This window comes from Lithobates pipiens, unplaced genomic scaffold, assembly GCF_037356315.1.
Source record: "Lithobates pipiens isolate NorthernLeopardFrog02 unplaced genomic scaffold, aLitPip1_a1.2 Scaffold_13, whole genome shotgun sequence".
NCBI lineage: Eukaryota > Metazoa > Chordata > Amphibia > Anura > Ranidae > Lithobates > Lithobates pipiens.
The window spans coordinates 248,611,287-248,627,887 of record NW_027507718.1 but is presented as its reverse complement, the minus strand read 5'-3'; the positions used below and the strand labels follow the sequence as shown (position 1 = coordinate 248,627,887).

At 41.9% G+C, this 16,601-nt stretch overlaps 1 protein-coding gene across 2 annotated transcripts in view; it reads right to left on the bottom strand.

The window, feature by feature from the left end:
- Positions 1-3,195: 3,195 nt before the first annotated feature.
- LOC143974771 (putative E3 ubiquitin-protein ligase HERC6) overlaps positions 3,196-16,601 on the bottom strand; it is an 82,830-nt gene continuing 69,424 nt past the window's right edge. Inside the window, exons 20-23 of one of the 2 annotated variants that reach the window (XM_077476490.1) lie at positions 13,751-13,821; positions 10,895-11,078; positions 7,183-7,285; positions 3,196-4,385 (exon numbers count right to left, since the gene is read on the bottom strand). In XM_077476490.1, the coding sequence (XP_077332616.1) occupies positions 4,174-4,385; positions 7,183-7,285; positions 10,895-11,078; positions 13,751-13,821 (570 nt within the window). In that variant the 3' untranslated portion in view covers positions 3,196-4,173. Of the gene's footprint in view, positions 4,386-7,182; positions 7,286-10,894; positions 11,079-13,750; positions 13,822-16,601 lie in introns of those variants that run through there. The other variant, XR_013272279.1, reaches the window with a different exon arrangement.

The window sequence follows — 16,601 nt, the reverse complement described above, 5'->3', positions numbered from 1 at the left end:
TGAGTAAAAGCAGTGTGAGGGGCAAAAATGTGCAAGTCCGACACGTTTAGACTCAAGGGGTCTTCAACTGGGGCATCATGTCAGATCTTTAAGCTGGTCAGGGCTGAACGGAAAAAGAAAACGAATAAAGTACTCCATCTACAAAAGCGGGGTGAATGGAGGAATCCATCCCCTGCTGGGACACTGTATACGCACAGGGGGACCCAGCACTATCAGAATTCACTGACTGGCTGCAGCAGTTGATCAACAAATGTTTTCAAACTTGTCAGTTCAACAGAATGATTCAAATGATTGGCTTCTGATGAATGGGGATGACAACACACTAATCAAAATTTGGTTGGTCGCTGCTGAACTGGCTAAATTGGCCAGCTTTACACAGTCATGCCACGTACACATGATCAAACTATCCAGCGGACCAGAGTTTTTTCCCAAAAGTCCGGTGGACTTAGAAAGTAGTTTTGACTCAAAAATTGAGTCCGACGGACAATCCGCCCGTGTGTGCGCTAGTCCGCCGGACTTTTGAAATGAACGGACTTGCTCACACGGAGAAAAGTCCATTAATTTTGAACGCGGCTCCAGGTAGGACGGGACTAGCGCAGGAGGTCAATGTCGCCGCCTCCATCGGCGAGATTGACACCTCGCTGGTCCCATAACCTGTTATGGACTTAAAGGGGAAGCCCTATGCCGAAAAAACATCTTCTGTCGACGCCGCCTCTTCTTCCGACTTTGGGGGTCTGGTCCTCCTCTTCGGTTCTTCTTGCTGGGCCTCCGCTCCTTCTTTCAGCTCTTTTACTAGCAGCGGCCCGGTCTGCTGTCGCCGCCGTGGCGACTTATATAGGGACAATGGGCGGGTGATGTCCCAGCCCCTTATGATGTCACAGTCCCAGAGGACATCACCCGGTAACCCCGCCCATTGTCCCTATATAAGTCGCCACGCAACGCGTCCCTGTCATTGCGGCCAGAGAGAGCGTTGAGTCAACATCTCAAGGAAGAAGAAGAGAAGGCGGTGGCGACAGAAGACTGGGCCACAGCTAGTAAAAGAGCTGGAAGAAGGAGCGGAGGCCCGGCAAGAAGAACCGAAGAGGGGGACAAGACACCCGAAGTCGGCAGAAGAGGCGGCGGCAACAGAAGACCGGGCCACCGCTAGTAAAAGCTAAAGGAAGAAAGCGGAGGCCCGGCAAGAAGAACCAAAGAGGGGGGCAAGACCCCCGAAGTCGGAAGAAGACCCCCGGGGCGGCGACGAAGAAGAAAGCCTGGCTCCTCCGTTAGTAAAGAGCTAGCAGAAGATAGCAGAGGAGTCCGGTGGGAAGATCCCCAAGACGGAAGAAGACCCCCGGAGCTGTGCAATAAATTATTTTGAAACCTTGTGTTGTGTTTTTTAAAAATATTTTTTCACCAAGTCAATGGGTAGGGGTACATTGTACCCCAATACTCATTCACATAGGGTGGGGGGCCGCGATCTGGGGGCCCCCTTATTAAAGGGGTCTCCCGGATTCCAGTAAGCCTCCCACCCGCAGACCCCGACAACCAATGGCCAGGGTTGTCGGGAAGAGGCCCTTGTCCCCATGTTGATGAGGACAAGGTGCTGTGGGATGGGGGGGCCGCCCCCTCCCCAAAGCACCCCCCATGTTGAGGGCACATGGCCTGGTACGGCTCAGGAGGGGGGTGCTCGCTCGTCCCCACCCCCTTTTCTTACCGGCCAGGCTGCTCGGATAAGGGTCTGATATGGACCATGGGGGGGACCCCCATGACGTTTTTTCGGCATAGGGCTTCCCCTTTAAGTCCATACCAGGTGACGGTGCCAGAGATGTGACAATCTCGCTGCCGAAATTGACTTCCTTCACTAGTCCCGGCTACCTGGAGCCGCGTTAGAAATGAACGTACTTTGCTTCGTGTGTGGGCAAGTCCGTTCATTTCAAAAGTACGGGGACTCCCGCCATAGTCCGGCGGACTAAAGTCCGGTTGTGTGTGGGCAGGTCCGCTCATTCGGAAAGTCCGGCGGTTTGTCTGCCAGACTAAGTTCGCCTGATAGTCTGATCGTGTGTACGCGGCATCACTGTCACTTTGCCCTGAATGGGGAAATTTACAGTAACTCTTAAGTGATATAATCACACTGGAAGCAGCAGGAGACCACTAAGTCAGGGGTCCCCAACCCCCAGGCCATGGACCGGTACTGGCTGGTGGTCTGATAGACAATGGGCTGCAGCACCGCCCTGCAGGAGGTGAGCAGAGAGGCTTGATATTTAATTTACAGCCATTCACCTACACACAGGATGCTGGGGATGATCGCGGGAGAAGTGAATGGCCTCTGGGACACCTGTTGTGTACATGAATGAGCGTTGCACAGTCCCGCCTCCTCTAGTAAGAGCCACCCCAGTGCCTGGCATCAATCTCCACCTTCACCCAGGTATCCCGCCCAGCGGCTTCCACTCCTGGTGATTGTGATACACCTGCTCCAGGACAGGGGACAGAGGCGGTCTGAGATTACAGAGAGGAAAGCTCAACTTTATAGTGGCCGTGTTTTCTCCAGACAGGGTATTAGCAAGAATGGGACACTGCCATGGCCCCTACTCAGGTATTGTGTGTGCAGTTTAGCTCCCATGTTAGCGCACACTGGTGACCCAAGGTCTTGTTGTCACCACTGCTGTATATGCAGCATTACAGTATTTAGGAAGCTATTAATCAGCAAAATACTTTGGAGTCCCCCACTCTCATAGGAGAGGAGAGCTCTGACTTCACTGGCTGTGTAACCTGGTGGGGGTCCAGTCTGAGACTGCCACTTGTCTACACACAGCAGGTCTTGTTCTTATATGCGGCTCCCGGGATCTTCTGCTCTTCACTGGATGCTTGTTTGTTTAGAAATAAAGTGCCCAAAAAATTCTGGGATCTTCCTGATCCTGACCCCGTGAACCCCTCCCCCAAGGCCAAATCCCTCACCTCCAGTCCGTGGAACTATACCAGTGTTTCTCAACTCCAATCCTCAAGGCACCCCAACAGGTCATGTTTTCAGGATTTACCTCAGATGAAACAGCTGTGATAATTACTGAGGCAGTGAAACTGATCAAGTCATCTGTGCAGAACAATAGAAAGCCTGAAAACATGACCTATTGGGGCGCTTTGAGGACTGGAGTTGAGAAACACTACGCTAGACCAGGCCGCTGGTGCCAAAAAGATTGGGGAATATGAGGATATGTGTTTATTTTGAAATAATCTTTAATTTGGACATTTTCATTTTCCAAGCAAACGAATAATACGCTGGCTTACAGAACTGTAAATTATTTTATGTTTTCAGCAGGGAAACATTTACAAGAAGCATTTATGTTGGTTGTCAGGATATAAAAAAGATCATTAAATAAAAACAGTGATAGATAATAGAGCCCCCATTGTATGGTTAGCTGAACATTTTGGCCTCATGTACAGTTCGTTATGTTGTGCTGCATTAGTATACTGTTTTATCTATCATTTATATCAATACTGATAAGTTGTTAAGGGGCATCTGCAGAATTGTAGAAACAAAGTGTCATTTGGACTATAGGTAAAACTATGTGTTTGCTAGGATCTAAAAAAAAAACAAACACACACTTAATGCTGCATTTGAATTTCAGCAATTCTATGCCAGTTTGTATCTTCTAATTATTTGTATCTCAAAGAATAACTATATTAATAATATACATGTAAATGCTTACTTCTTGAATGCCAATCCAGTCGGCTCTTTATTAAATAAATGAAAACTACCCATTCTTACAAAAAAAAAGTGTGTGATTATAATTATATATATATATATATATATATATATATATATAATTTTTATATTTATATATTTATTTATATTACTAGCCCTGGCTTTGAAATCCACCCAATCTTACTATTACAGAAGTGTCTGTGAAATAATTCTGATCTGATATCCATTGAGTTGGATCATTGCTGAACATGTATAAACACATATACCATGACAACGCAGGTAAAACAACATAAAAGTATTTTCTACAGACCTAATAGCAGAAAAACAAAAAAAACGAAAAAAAAAAAATAAAAAAAAAATCTGGTAGTCCTAATATATTGACTAACTACAGATCACTAATTATAAATATAACAATTATTTAGTCAGAAAATGGGTTTCTGAAATCTGGAGATGAAACATATTATAGAGTGATGGGCAATGGTTATAGGTTTCTATATTCTGTCAAGTCCTCTGTTGTTCTCTATAGCCAGGAGCAGCTTCTTGCGGAGCATTGCAGATTTGGAGTATTCGGGGAGCAGTAGTAGCTGCGAACATGTCTGAGATTCTGGGAGATAGTCTTCTTTTGGAACACCAAATGAGGTGACTTTCATACATGTGTTTTCAAAACCAAACACAGGAATTTTATCATTTCCGGTCAGGAAATCTAAAAATACATATCAGATGTATAAATCAGGTTAGTCAGCATGCCACAAATACTATTTTATTCATTTTCTTCTGCAGCACTGTATCAAATGAAGATATATAGCGACCATGATTTTCTAAAGTACACAACACAGGGAACAGTAGGGGTGAGAACTAAATCTAAAAAGGGGACAGTGTGTCCAAGAAAAGTAGGGAATATTTATTACGGGTATTTATATAGCACTGACAATTTACAAAGCGATATATATATATATATATATATATAGATATATATATATATATATATATATATATTTTACATTCACAGCAGTCCCTGCTCCCAAGGAAGGTAAGATTTTAAATCAGTAACCCTACATGCACAACCAACGACCCTATTACTGCTAGGCAGAACCACTTAGCCACTTTTTTTTTGTATTTAGAAGCATTAATTGTCTTGTAGATTAACAGTATATTTATGAGAGAATTTCAGAGTATAATATCAGATCCTAAACAACCATTTTGAATACGTTAATGACAGTATGATTTCCGATTATCTTTTTTCTTTATAAATGGGTGAAAAGGTGAAAAGTAGTAAATGAGAAGCTCTTGAGTGCTTTGAAAGGGATGGGTGTATACTCGGAAACTAAATGGGAGATGCCAGAAAAGCAGACTTTATGGGTTACAGGCATACCCCACTTTTATGTACACAATGGGGTTTATTTACTAAAGCTGGAAAGTGCAAAATCAGTCTCGCTTCTGCATAGAAACCAATGAGCTTCCAGGTTTTATTACCAAAGCTTAATTGAACAAGCTGGGGTTAGAAGCGTATTGGTCTCTATGCAGAAGTAAGCCTGATTTTGCACTTTTCAGCTTTAGTCTACTATTGCTTACTTAAAAGTGGGGTATGCCTGTATATAACATTTTAGAACATTTTTGTATTTGTTCTGAGTGAAGGGGCAAGAAGATTTTTGCTTTTTTAGGCTATTTATTGTGCTGGTCAAATGTTTTGCATTGATTTAATGCCCAATTCTAGGTTTACTTAAAATAGTTTGTTTTCACCAAACTGGCCCAAACTATTTCCTTGACTAACAGATGCGCTCATTGAGAGTGCTATATAAAGTTTATGTAGAATCAGCTACATACAATATACAGCACTGTGTTCCAGCAGTGAGCCCGACTATATTTTGTTCCAGGAATAGGAAATCTGAGTGCAACTCAGCCATTTATGGGGATCCTTATATTTTATTTTTTAATCCAGTCATCTGAATTAGCAGCCCTGGTTTCCCTGTGTAAGGGAGCGACTGCTGCAGAGAAGAAGAGGGAGCATTGATAACAGCTGAACAATGGGATCCTTTGGATGACATTGTGCGGAATTGCTAACTGCCAGTAAATTTACTGACAGTTTGTAAAAATCTGTGATTTTTTTTACAACTGTTAGTAAATAACAGGGGCTGATAAGTTCATGCTGACTTTTTAAGGGTAAATCAAGCAAATTACTTTGTTATAGGTATTGTCAGTGTTTCCATATCATGTTTATACTGTTCAAATATTCACTGTGTTCGTTTTCAATAGGGGTTCTGTAACTTCTCAGGTTGTCAGTAAAAAATGTGCTCCGCCAGTAAATTTTCCAGGTTTTGTCAGTAAAAAATGCTGCGGGAGGTTGGCAACCCTGACGTTGTGGCTGCAGGAATTCACAGCCATTGTCCAGTGCTCCTATACACAGAGTATCTGGAGCTGCTAAATCATGTGACTGGACCGAACCAGATTAAAAATAGGTAAGTACACGGATCTTTTTGAACAGTGTATGTGGGTAGGTAGGAAGAGAGGTTAGGGACCGTTAGCCTTTACTACCTCTTTAATGAAAATGTTATCAGGCTCTTCTGTTAGATTGTGCCCCAATTTATACCCCTAGGGGGCACCATGGTTCTCATAATATCAACATACAATTCAAAGTTTTGCTGTTATTAGTACATATTTAATGGCATATGACAACCTTTTTGTTGTTTTTCATTAATTTTTTTTTTTTTTTTCACAAAAGGTCAGCATCAGTAACAATATCATTGTTTAAAAAAGAATGGATTACAATAAGGCTTATACAAGAATCTGTTCAGTTTTTAAATTAATACAATGGTAAAGGCATAGCTACGAAACTTTTATATACCCCTTCATTAACTATTAATTTATGAGGATGACATTTTGACCCAAAAGTCGAAATTAAGAGGCCCCCGAGCTCTGACTGTTATTTCCTTGTCAATTGCCTGAATATCTACAATAACTACAGGACACTTATATGGCATATTACTATGAATTCACATAGATAGATGTTTGGAAAAGTTGTCAGACACCAGGGGACCACTGACGCTAAAGGTCTACCGTCATCCTTATACAGAGTAGGTTACATTCAAAAAAAGAATCCATATAAATCTCTCATAGTAAGCCTACGCATTTACAATAGTTTACCATACATATTCTGATTCTTGTAAAAGCTCAGTCATGACTGGTTTTGTTAAGATATTGTTAATTAAATTTTTTAAAATTATTCAAGTATGTCCCAAACTCAAACTGTGGTTGCATCAAATTAATAAATGTAACTATCCCAGTTAAACACTTAATCATTAGAGGTATGAATCTCATAGAAACACTGGAAACTAACGGGAGGTATTCTGACATCTGTATGTTCTCGTATGACAGATGACGAGAATTTTTTTTTTTCCACCTACACTGGTAGACTTATGCACATAAGCACACATTTCTCTTTCATATAATTTCACTAGTCAATAAACGGGCTGCTTTTGAAGACATTTACATTTTTTACTTACAGAGAAAGCTCTTCTTTTGTGGTAGTGTCAGTTTATGGAAAACCTTCCAGAACATGATAATGGTTGGGTGATCTCGTGAGTATTTCCCCACATATTTAGTATTCTGCAGGGAACACAAGATAAGAGTAGACATTTTTAATAGGAACAGATATGTTCTTCTAAGATATACCATGCATCCAGAAAGTCTACACGGTGCTTCACTTTTTTCATATTTTGTAATGTTACAGCCTTATTCCAAAATGGATTAAATCCATTTTATTCCTCAAAATTCTACAAACAATACCCCATAATGACAACGTGAAAAAAATTTGTTTGAAATCTTATGTACTTGTGATTTTTTTTTATTTTTAATGTGCAAAGTATTCACAGCCTTTGCCATGACACTTAAACTTGAGCTCAGCTGCATCCTGTTTCCACTGATCATCCTTGAGATGCTTCTACAACTTAATTGTCCGCCTGTGGTAAATTCAGTTGACTGGACATGACTTGGAAAGCCACACAACTGTCTATATAGGGTTCCACAGTTAACAGTGTATGTCAGAGCACAAACCAAGCCATGAAGTCCAAGGAATTGTCTGTAGACCTCTGAGACAGGTTTGTATCGAGACAGAGGTCTGGGGAAGGGTACAACATTTTTTTGCAGCATCGAAGGGCCCAATGAGCACAGTGGCCTCCATCATCCATAAATGGAAGAAGAGTGGAACCCCAGGACTCTTCCACCTGGCTAAACTGAGCAATTGCAGGAGAAAGGCCTTAGTGAGGTGACCAAGAACCAGTTGGTCATTCTGACAGAGATCCAGCGTTTCACTGTGGAGAGAGAAGATACTTCTAGAACAACCATCTCTCCAGGACTCCACCAATCAGGCCTGTATGGTACCGTGGTCAGATGGAAGACACTCCTCAGTAAAGGGCATAGGACAACCCACCTGGAGTTTGCCAAAAGGCACCCGAAGGACTCTCAGACCACAAGAAACAAAATTCTCTTGTCTGATGAAACAAAGATTTAACACTTTGGCCTGAATGGCAAGCATCGTGTCTGGAGGAAACCAGGCAGCACCGCTTATCACCTGGCCAGTTCCATCCCTACAGAGAAGCCTGGTGGTGGCAGCATCATGCTGTGGGGATGTTTTTCAGCAACAGGAACTGAGAGACTAGTCAGGATCGAGGGAAAGATGAATGTAGCAATGTACAGACATCCTTGATGAATACCTGCTCCAGAGAGCTCTGGACCACAGACTGCGACAAAGGTCCATCTTCCCGACAAGACAACGACCCTGCGCACAGAGCTAAGATAGCGAAGGAGTGGCAATGGGACAACTCTGTGAATGTCCTTGAGTGGTCCAGCCAGAGCCCAGACATTAACCTGATTGAACATCTCTGGAGAGATCTGAAAATGGCTGTGCACTGACTCTCCCATCCAACTTGATGGAGCTTGAGAGGTCCTGCAAAGAAGAATGGGAGAAACTACCCAAAAATAGGTGTGCCAAGCTTGTAGCATCCGACTAAAAAACACTCAAGGCTGTAATTGGTGCCAAAGCTGCTTCAAGAAAGTATTGAGCAAAGGCTGTGAATACTTATGTACATGTGATTTTTTTCATTTTTTATTTTTAATAAATTTGCAAAGATTTCAAACAAACTTCTTTCACGTTGCCATTATGGGGTATTGTTTGTAGAAGTTTGAGGAAAATAACTAATTTAATCCATTTTGGAATAAGGCTGCAACATAACAAAATGTGGAAAAAGTGAAGTGCTGTAAATACTTTCCGGATGCACTGTACAATGCAACAGTCCAAGGGCAAATTCATTTTTGGATGAATTCGGTTCCTTTTTACAAAGAACAAATACTTATTATATATAGTTCAAAAATAGGTTTTACGATGTGAGCAAAAAAGGAGATAGTTAAATGTTACATTTTTAAAGCTGGAATATAAATCATCATATTGTAATTATAATGTATATATATATATATATATATATATATATATATATCTTTTTTTTTTTTTTTTTTTTATAAAATAGGTATACTTTCTTTGTAAAGCTTAGAATCTGAGAGATTTTATACATGTACCAGCTAGATCAGAATAAAGCTTTGTGGTCCCGGAAAAAAAAAAACATAGAAATGGAGAAGTAGAGACCAAATATTTTAAAATATTTTATAGTTAAAAAGGTACATCTTTTATTTAGGTGGCTTGACACAGGCATACCTCCCAACTGTCGCTGCATTTCAACACAATTCTGGCATCCTGTTAATCTGGTGTGGATGTGGATCGCACTGCTGCTTGCCTGCCCTTGCCGCCACAATGCTTACATGTTAACAGTCGGCATGCCCCAGTCACCTGAGCACCACTGGCTGAGAGCATAGCTCCCAACTGTCCCTGATTTGGAACAAAGTCACTCTGACCCCCTTTCTTCCTCATTTGCTCCTCATTTTGGTCTGATCTATATAATTGTACATAAAATGCACTACTTCGCTATCAAAAAGTGTTTTGCAGTGCTAAACCTTTTATCCCATTTCTAAATTTCTCCATTTGTAAATTCCAAAAGCCACAATTGTACTTTAATGGGGGCATGGCAGGGAGCATGTCCTATGCCTATATACGTTTGCTAATAGGTGTCCTTCACCATCTCAGAAAGTTGGGAGGTGTGGCTGAGAGTGATTGCAAGCAAGCAGCAGTCTGATCGCTATCAGAGTTTTGCAGGAACGCAAGAACCCTAGGGGAAAAAGCCAAGCAGAGGCTCCAGTCTGCAACTGGTTAATGTGTGTTTGCTTTAACCTTTGCCAGGCTGAACAATATTTAATTCAATGTCCCAACTATCTGGTATCTCAGACAAAATAATGAGTAGGGGTAGGAGCAGTGTGTACAAGGAGGAGTGCAATGTGCATGGAGGAGAAAGAAGTGTCCAGGCAGGACACTGTGTGCAGGGGTAGTGCGTTAGGGAGGGGGCAGAATATGCAGGGAGGTGAGCAATGTGTACAGGTAGGGGATGGGTTGTGCAGAGGGAAATGGTGGCAATGTGTATGGGGAGGCAGTGTGCGCAGAGAATGGGGGCAAAGTGTGCAGGCAGAGAGCAGTGCATACAGGAAGTAGGGCAATTTGTACGGGGGGGGGGGGGGGTGTGTACGGGGGACAAAGTGTGCAGGCAGGGAGTAGTGTATACAGGAAGTAGGACAATTTGTACCAGGGCAGGGGGAGGATTGTGTACAGGGGACAAAGTGTGCAGGCAGGTGACAGTGTATACATTAAGTAGGGCAATTTGTACTGGGAGGGGGGCGGTGTGTAGGAGGGGGTCAAAGTGTCCAGGCGGGGGCAGTGTATACAGGGAGTAGGGCAATGTGCACAGGGAGGGGGGCAATGTGTGGAAGAAAGGCAGTGTGTACAGGAAGTGGGGCAAAGTGTACAGGGAGGGGGGTCAGTCTGTACAAGGGGCAGTTTATACAGGGAGTAGGGCACTGTGTGCAGGAAGTGGTGCAGTATGTGCAGTATGTGAATTTAATTTGAAATAATTCCCAGGTGGTATTTATTTTGCGTTTCTAATCAGACTATTATGGCACACCCAGTATTCAGTAAATTTATTCATGCTCGCTTTTTGCAGGTCATCATCTCCATAGTGTCCCTCATTGTCAAGTTCTTAAGTTAGGGGGAGTAAGCACAAGTATTATTTCTATCATTGTTACTACAGGGGTCAAATACCAAAATAGGTCAGAATTCACCTGCTCAAATACATTCCAGTCATAATTTGCATGACCAGCAACAAGATCCATCAGTTCATCTGGTTGGAAAAATGACAGAATGTCTTTGTCACAAACTTTGTGCAGTCCTGACTTGAACTCCTCAAAAGTCTCGGCCACAGAGGTGTTGAAAATGTAGTCGACGTACTTGTTCACATAGTTGTGCCTTTAAGATAGCAAAAAATAAAAAATAAAAATGGTTAAATTTTTTAAGTTCATCCCACTTTTATTGATTATGTATCACAAATATATCTTTGCTTCGAGCTCACACAGGGGGGAGTGATTTACTGATGGTGGGATAGCTATATTAGTAAACCATGTGTTCTGGCGGGGCGGAGATCGCTGCACTAACATCACTTGTGTTAGTATGGCAATCTGTGAGTTTGTTTCGTTCAACCCGCTGGATTGAAAGAAAAAAAAAACCTTTAGTCTATACCCAGCCTAACAAAGGGGTAACAGCCTTAAGGCTAGGGTCTTACATTGTATATTAGCTAATTTTACCTCAGTCTGTCCCCTATTTCCCTCTTTACCTTTCATCTCACTTCCTTGGATGTTATGCCTTTGACAGCAAACATAAGTTAGCCTGCCCATAGATGGATCAAAATTCTTGACAAATTTCGATCTGTCTATGGCTAACTTTAGTTATTTGCCTTTCCTCTAAATGTGTTATATCCTGTTGTATATTGAGGCTTCAGTGTCTGCTTGCTATCACTTTTTTGTTGCCATCCCTACTCTACACTCATAGGCATATATCCAGAAGGCAGTCCTGCATTTACCATAATGAAATGAATGGGCCAAGGCTTCGGGTGACAGGGTCCGAAGGGGTACTCCTAAACCTCAAGATTTACAAACTATCATTTTTTTCTTATTTTTCTATTCTTAATTAAGGCAGCATATGTTCATAGAGGATCTATGCCTAAGGGAGTGAATACTTAGGAGTATTACTGCATCAAAAATGATTAATGGCCTTCATGGTTTAACTAAACCCCCCCTATCATTTTTAGCCAAGGAAGCCTGTCTGATTTTCAACTGCCATGATGCTGTAAGAGCCCTTTCACACTGAGCTGCGGGCAGAGTTAGCAGTTTAGCCAACTTGCCTGCTAGCCGGGCGCTTTTAACTCCTGCTAGCGGCCGAAGGGTTAAATGCACCCGAAAAGCGCCGCTGCCGAATCGCTTTGCAGGCTCTTCGACAGTGGTGCCCATTCATTTCAATGGGCAGAAGCGGTGGCTCCTCTACCGCCTCAAAGATACTGCTTGCAGGATTTTTTTGGACTTTCACACTGTGGCTGTAGGGGTGGCATTTTTCGGGCGCTTTACCGGCGCTATTTTTAGCCCTTTAGCGCCTGAAAAACTCCCCAGAGTGAAAGGGGTCTTAATGTGATAAGTTATGACACCAGCCATTTGATGGTTTGACAGTTTGGTTAAGAGCGCAACCACGTTCTGGGACTGTAACCGTTTTCTTTAAATAGCTTTATGATACTTTGACACAAGGGTCTGACCCAAGCACCTCTATGGTCAAAAATGACCCCGCTGTCGACCCTTGTTTTGTAGGTCAATGCAAAAGCTTATTAACCACTTGCTGTCCATAGGCTACAAATAGTCTGGAATTTAAGTGGTTAAAATAGGCTCAAGGCAGAAGCCATGAACTGAAGTCTGTTTATTTCACCTGGTGGCCAGCTTTTCAGTAAAAGTGATCCAGCTGGCTGTAGAGCACCCGATTACTTGGACTGGACTGTAAAAGGGCCACAACCTGCCACTGCCCACCATAGTTTCTGGACCATCCTGTTCCTTTAGAGGGGACCGTAAACTGTCAGGCTGCTGACCATGAAAGGATCATCTGCATTTCGTCACTTCTGGGTTCAGAGCGGTCATTCCCTGGCTTCTGTGGCTAGGGAATCAGCTAAATAAGCAAGAACTGTGCTTGATTATCTGAGGTAGAGAGCAGGGGAGTCTAAAAGACCCCTGAGGTCTCCAAAAAGAGGGCTTGTCACCTGTCTATGCTATCATATAGGAGATTTGTTAGCTACCTTGTGACAAGTTAAACAAAAAAAAGTGTTAAAAAATGGAATTATCATAAAAAAATAAAAAGGAAAAGGAAAAGCAACCCTGTCTCTCCATGCACACACACATATGCAAACAAAAAGCACTTGTAAAAGAAGACATTTCATACTTTTGTCATTGGGCAACAGCTTGCAGAATCTTCATATCCGACACACTTCCAAGTGTATAAGATGCCAACATTCCCCATTATATTCTGTGATTCCTCCGCCTGACCCCTATGTCACTAAAGGACACAGAATTAATGTGGGGACAAGCAAGAGGTACCACACAGCATGGCAGAAGGCATGTGACACACCCAGAAGCATGTGAAATCTGAAGATTCTTCTTGAGTGAAGATCCCACAGGCAAATGTCTTGACCAACCCAGATATTACTTTGAAAAAGTAAATTTGTAAATCATCACTGTGCTTCACAAATCCTGCATAGAGAGCAGAGCTGTGACCCAGCATGTCTTCTTACTACAGACTGCCTGCAAAAAGCTACAGGTAATGGATTCAAGTCATCCTACACAAGAAGAGAAACCAGCAGTGACCTGGGGAATGCATGCGGCTCTTGTAGTTAGACAATATTAATCGACTCTGGATTTTAACTTTAAGCCCCTGCGTGATCACAAGTCAATGGATAATGAAAATAAATTCTTGTTTTTTGGCCCACTACCGGGGAAGCACAAGAGCACATGCAGCTCCCAAATCCCACAATGCAAATTATAATCCCATGTAAATGTAATGATCGGTTGAAACTAAGAACTCTTTAAAATTTCAAGAACAAGCATACATACTTGTTTACACCGGTCACACGCTCTGATCTTCCATTTGGAATGAGTTCCACTGTTTGGTTTTCCCAGGTGATCTAAAAGTACATTTAAATATTTCTGGTTGTTCAGAGTGAAGAAAACATATTTAATTATGTCTATCAATCAGCTTTCTCATGGATTGGTGGGCAATATATTTATATTGATTTTAAAACAAATGATGGCGCCCGCTAACAAATTTCAATCATTATATATGTAGTAGAGTTCCACGATTCTGGCTAAAATGGGAGTCACAATTTCTTTGCTTAGAAGAAAGATCACGATTCTCTCACGATTCTCACTGCATAACATAATTTTATTCCCTAGGGTCTCTGCTAATATATATATGTAATGTTTGGGGGTTCCAAATAATTTTCTAGAAAAAAATATTGATTTTAACCACTTGACACTTAAACACCCTTAATAACCAGACCAATTTTCAGCTTTCGGTGCCCTCACATTTTGAATGACAATTACTCATGCAACACTGTACCCATATGACATTTTTGTCCTTTTTTTCACACAAATAGAGCTTTCTTTTGGTGGGATTTAGTCACCGCTGGGTTTTTGTTATTTTTTTGTGCTATAAAAAAAAAAAAAAAAAAAACGAAAATTCTGTTAAAAAAATAATTTTTCTTCATTTCTGTTATAAAATTTAGCAGATCAGTAATTTTTCTTTATAAATTTTGGCCAAAATTTATATTACTACATATCTTTGGTAAAAATAAGTACAAATTGGTGGATATTATTTGGTCTTTGTGAAAGTTATAGAGTCTACAAGCTGTGGTGCCAATATCTGAAAATGTATCACACCTGAAGTACTGACTGCCAATCTCATTTCTTGAGACCCTAACATGCCATAAAAGTACAAATACCCCCAAATGACCCCTTTTTGAAAAGAAGACATTCCAAGGTATTTAGTAAGAGGCAAGATAAGTTTTTTGAAGTTGTCATTTTTTCCTACAATTCTTTGCAATCTCATTTTTTTTCCATTTTTTTTTCTCACAAAATTGGCATATTATCAGGTTATTTCTCACACACAGCATATGCATACCACAAATTACACCCCAAAACACATTCTGATACCACATGTGTGAGACTTTTACACAGCATGGCCACATACAGAGGCCCAACATGCAGGGAGCACCATCAGGCGTTCTGGAGTACCCAGGCCAATTCTGACATTTCTCTCCTACATGTAAAAATCATCATTTATTTGCTAGAAAATTACATAGAACCCCAAAACATTATATATGTTTTTTTAGCAAAGACCCTAGAGAATACAATGGTGGTCGTTGCAAGTTTTTATCTCGCACGGTATTTGCGCAGCAATTTTTCGAACGTTTTTTTTTGGGAAAAAAGCAGTTTTGTGCTTAAAAAAAGAACAAAAAAAAAAAAAAAAACAGTAAAGTTAGCCCAATGTTTTTTCATAATGTGAAAGATGAAGTTACGGCGAGTAAATAGATACCTAACATGTCCCTCTTCAAAATTGCACACGCTCATGGAATGGCGCCAAACGTCGCTACTTAAAAATCCCCATAGGCGACGGTTTACATTTTTTTTACTGGTTACATGTTTTGAGTTACAGAGGAGGTCTAGGGCCAAAATTATTGCTCTCGCTCTAACGTTTGCAGCGATACCTCACATGTGTGGTTTGAACACCATTTTCATATGTGGGCGGGACTTACGTATGTGTTCACTTCTGCATGCGAGCACATGGGGACAGGGGTGCTTTACATTTTTTTTTTTTTTTATTCATTTTACTTTATTTATTTTAGTTTGACATTTTTTTCCCCAAAAATAATTTTTTTGATCACTTTTATTCCTATTACAAGGAATGTAAACATCCCTTGTAATAGGAATATGGCATGAAAGGTCCTCTTTACAGTGAGATATGGGGTCAATAAGACCCCGCATCTCACCTCTAAGCTGGGAAGCCTGAAATAAAAATAAAAAAATAGCAGGGTATTGCAGAGTATTGGCAGGGTATTGCAGGCTATTGCAGAGTATTGACAGGGTATTGCAGGCTATTGCAGAGTCTTGCAGGGTATTGCAGAGTATTGGCAGGGTATTGCAGAGTATTGCAGGGTATTTGGGTATTGCAGAGTATTGGCAGGGTATTTCAGAGTATTGCAGAGTATTGGCAGGGTTTTGGGTATTGCAGAGTATTGGCAGGGTATTGGGTATTGCAGAGTATTGCAGGGTATTGCAGAGTGTATTGGGTATTCCAGAGTATTGCAGGGTATTGGGTATTGCAGAGTTTTGGCAGGGTATTGTGTATTGCAGAGTATTGCAGGGTATTGCAGAGTATTGGCAGGGAATTGAGGGGTTAATTTTCGGTGAGCAGCACTGTGGGCACTGCAGATGCAGCCCACAGCGCTGCTGACACCGATCTCTTCCCCCTCCGCTGTACCGATCGGTACACAGAGGGGAGGGAGGAACCGGCGTCTTAACAGGACGCCGGTTTGTTTACAAGTGATCGCTCCGTCATTTGATGGAGCGATCACGTGGTAAACGGCTGCGATGAGCAGCCGTTTACCGTGATCTGTGATGCGCCAGGTTCTGTGGACCCGACGGTCACGGACGCTCTCGAGTGCGTGCCCAAGGGGGCGCGCGAGAGCGGAATTTTGGGAGGAAGTCATATGACGGCCTCTCAGAGTTAAACAACCACCCTGTAGTTGTAATTGTAGTCTTGGGTATGTAGTTGTAGTCTTGGGTATGGGAATCAGGAAGTGAAGCCTTGCGGCTTCACTTCCTGGTTCCCTACTGCGCATGCACAAGTCGAGCTGCGCAATAAGGACAGTCCCTGCTGTCTCTGGGATCCATATGTTTCCCAGCA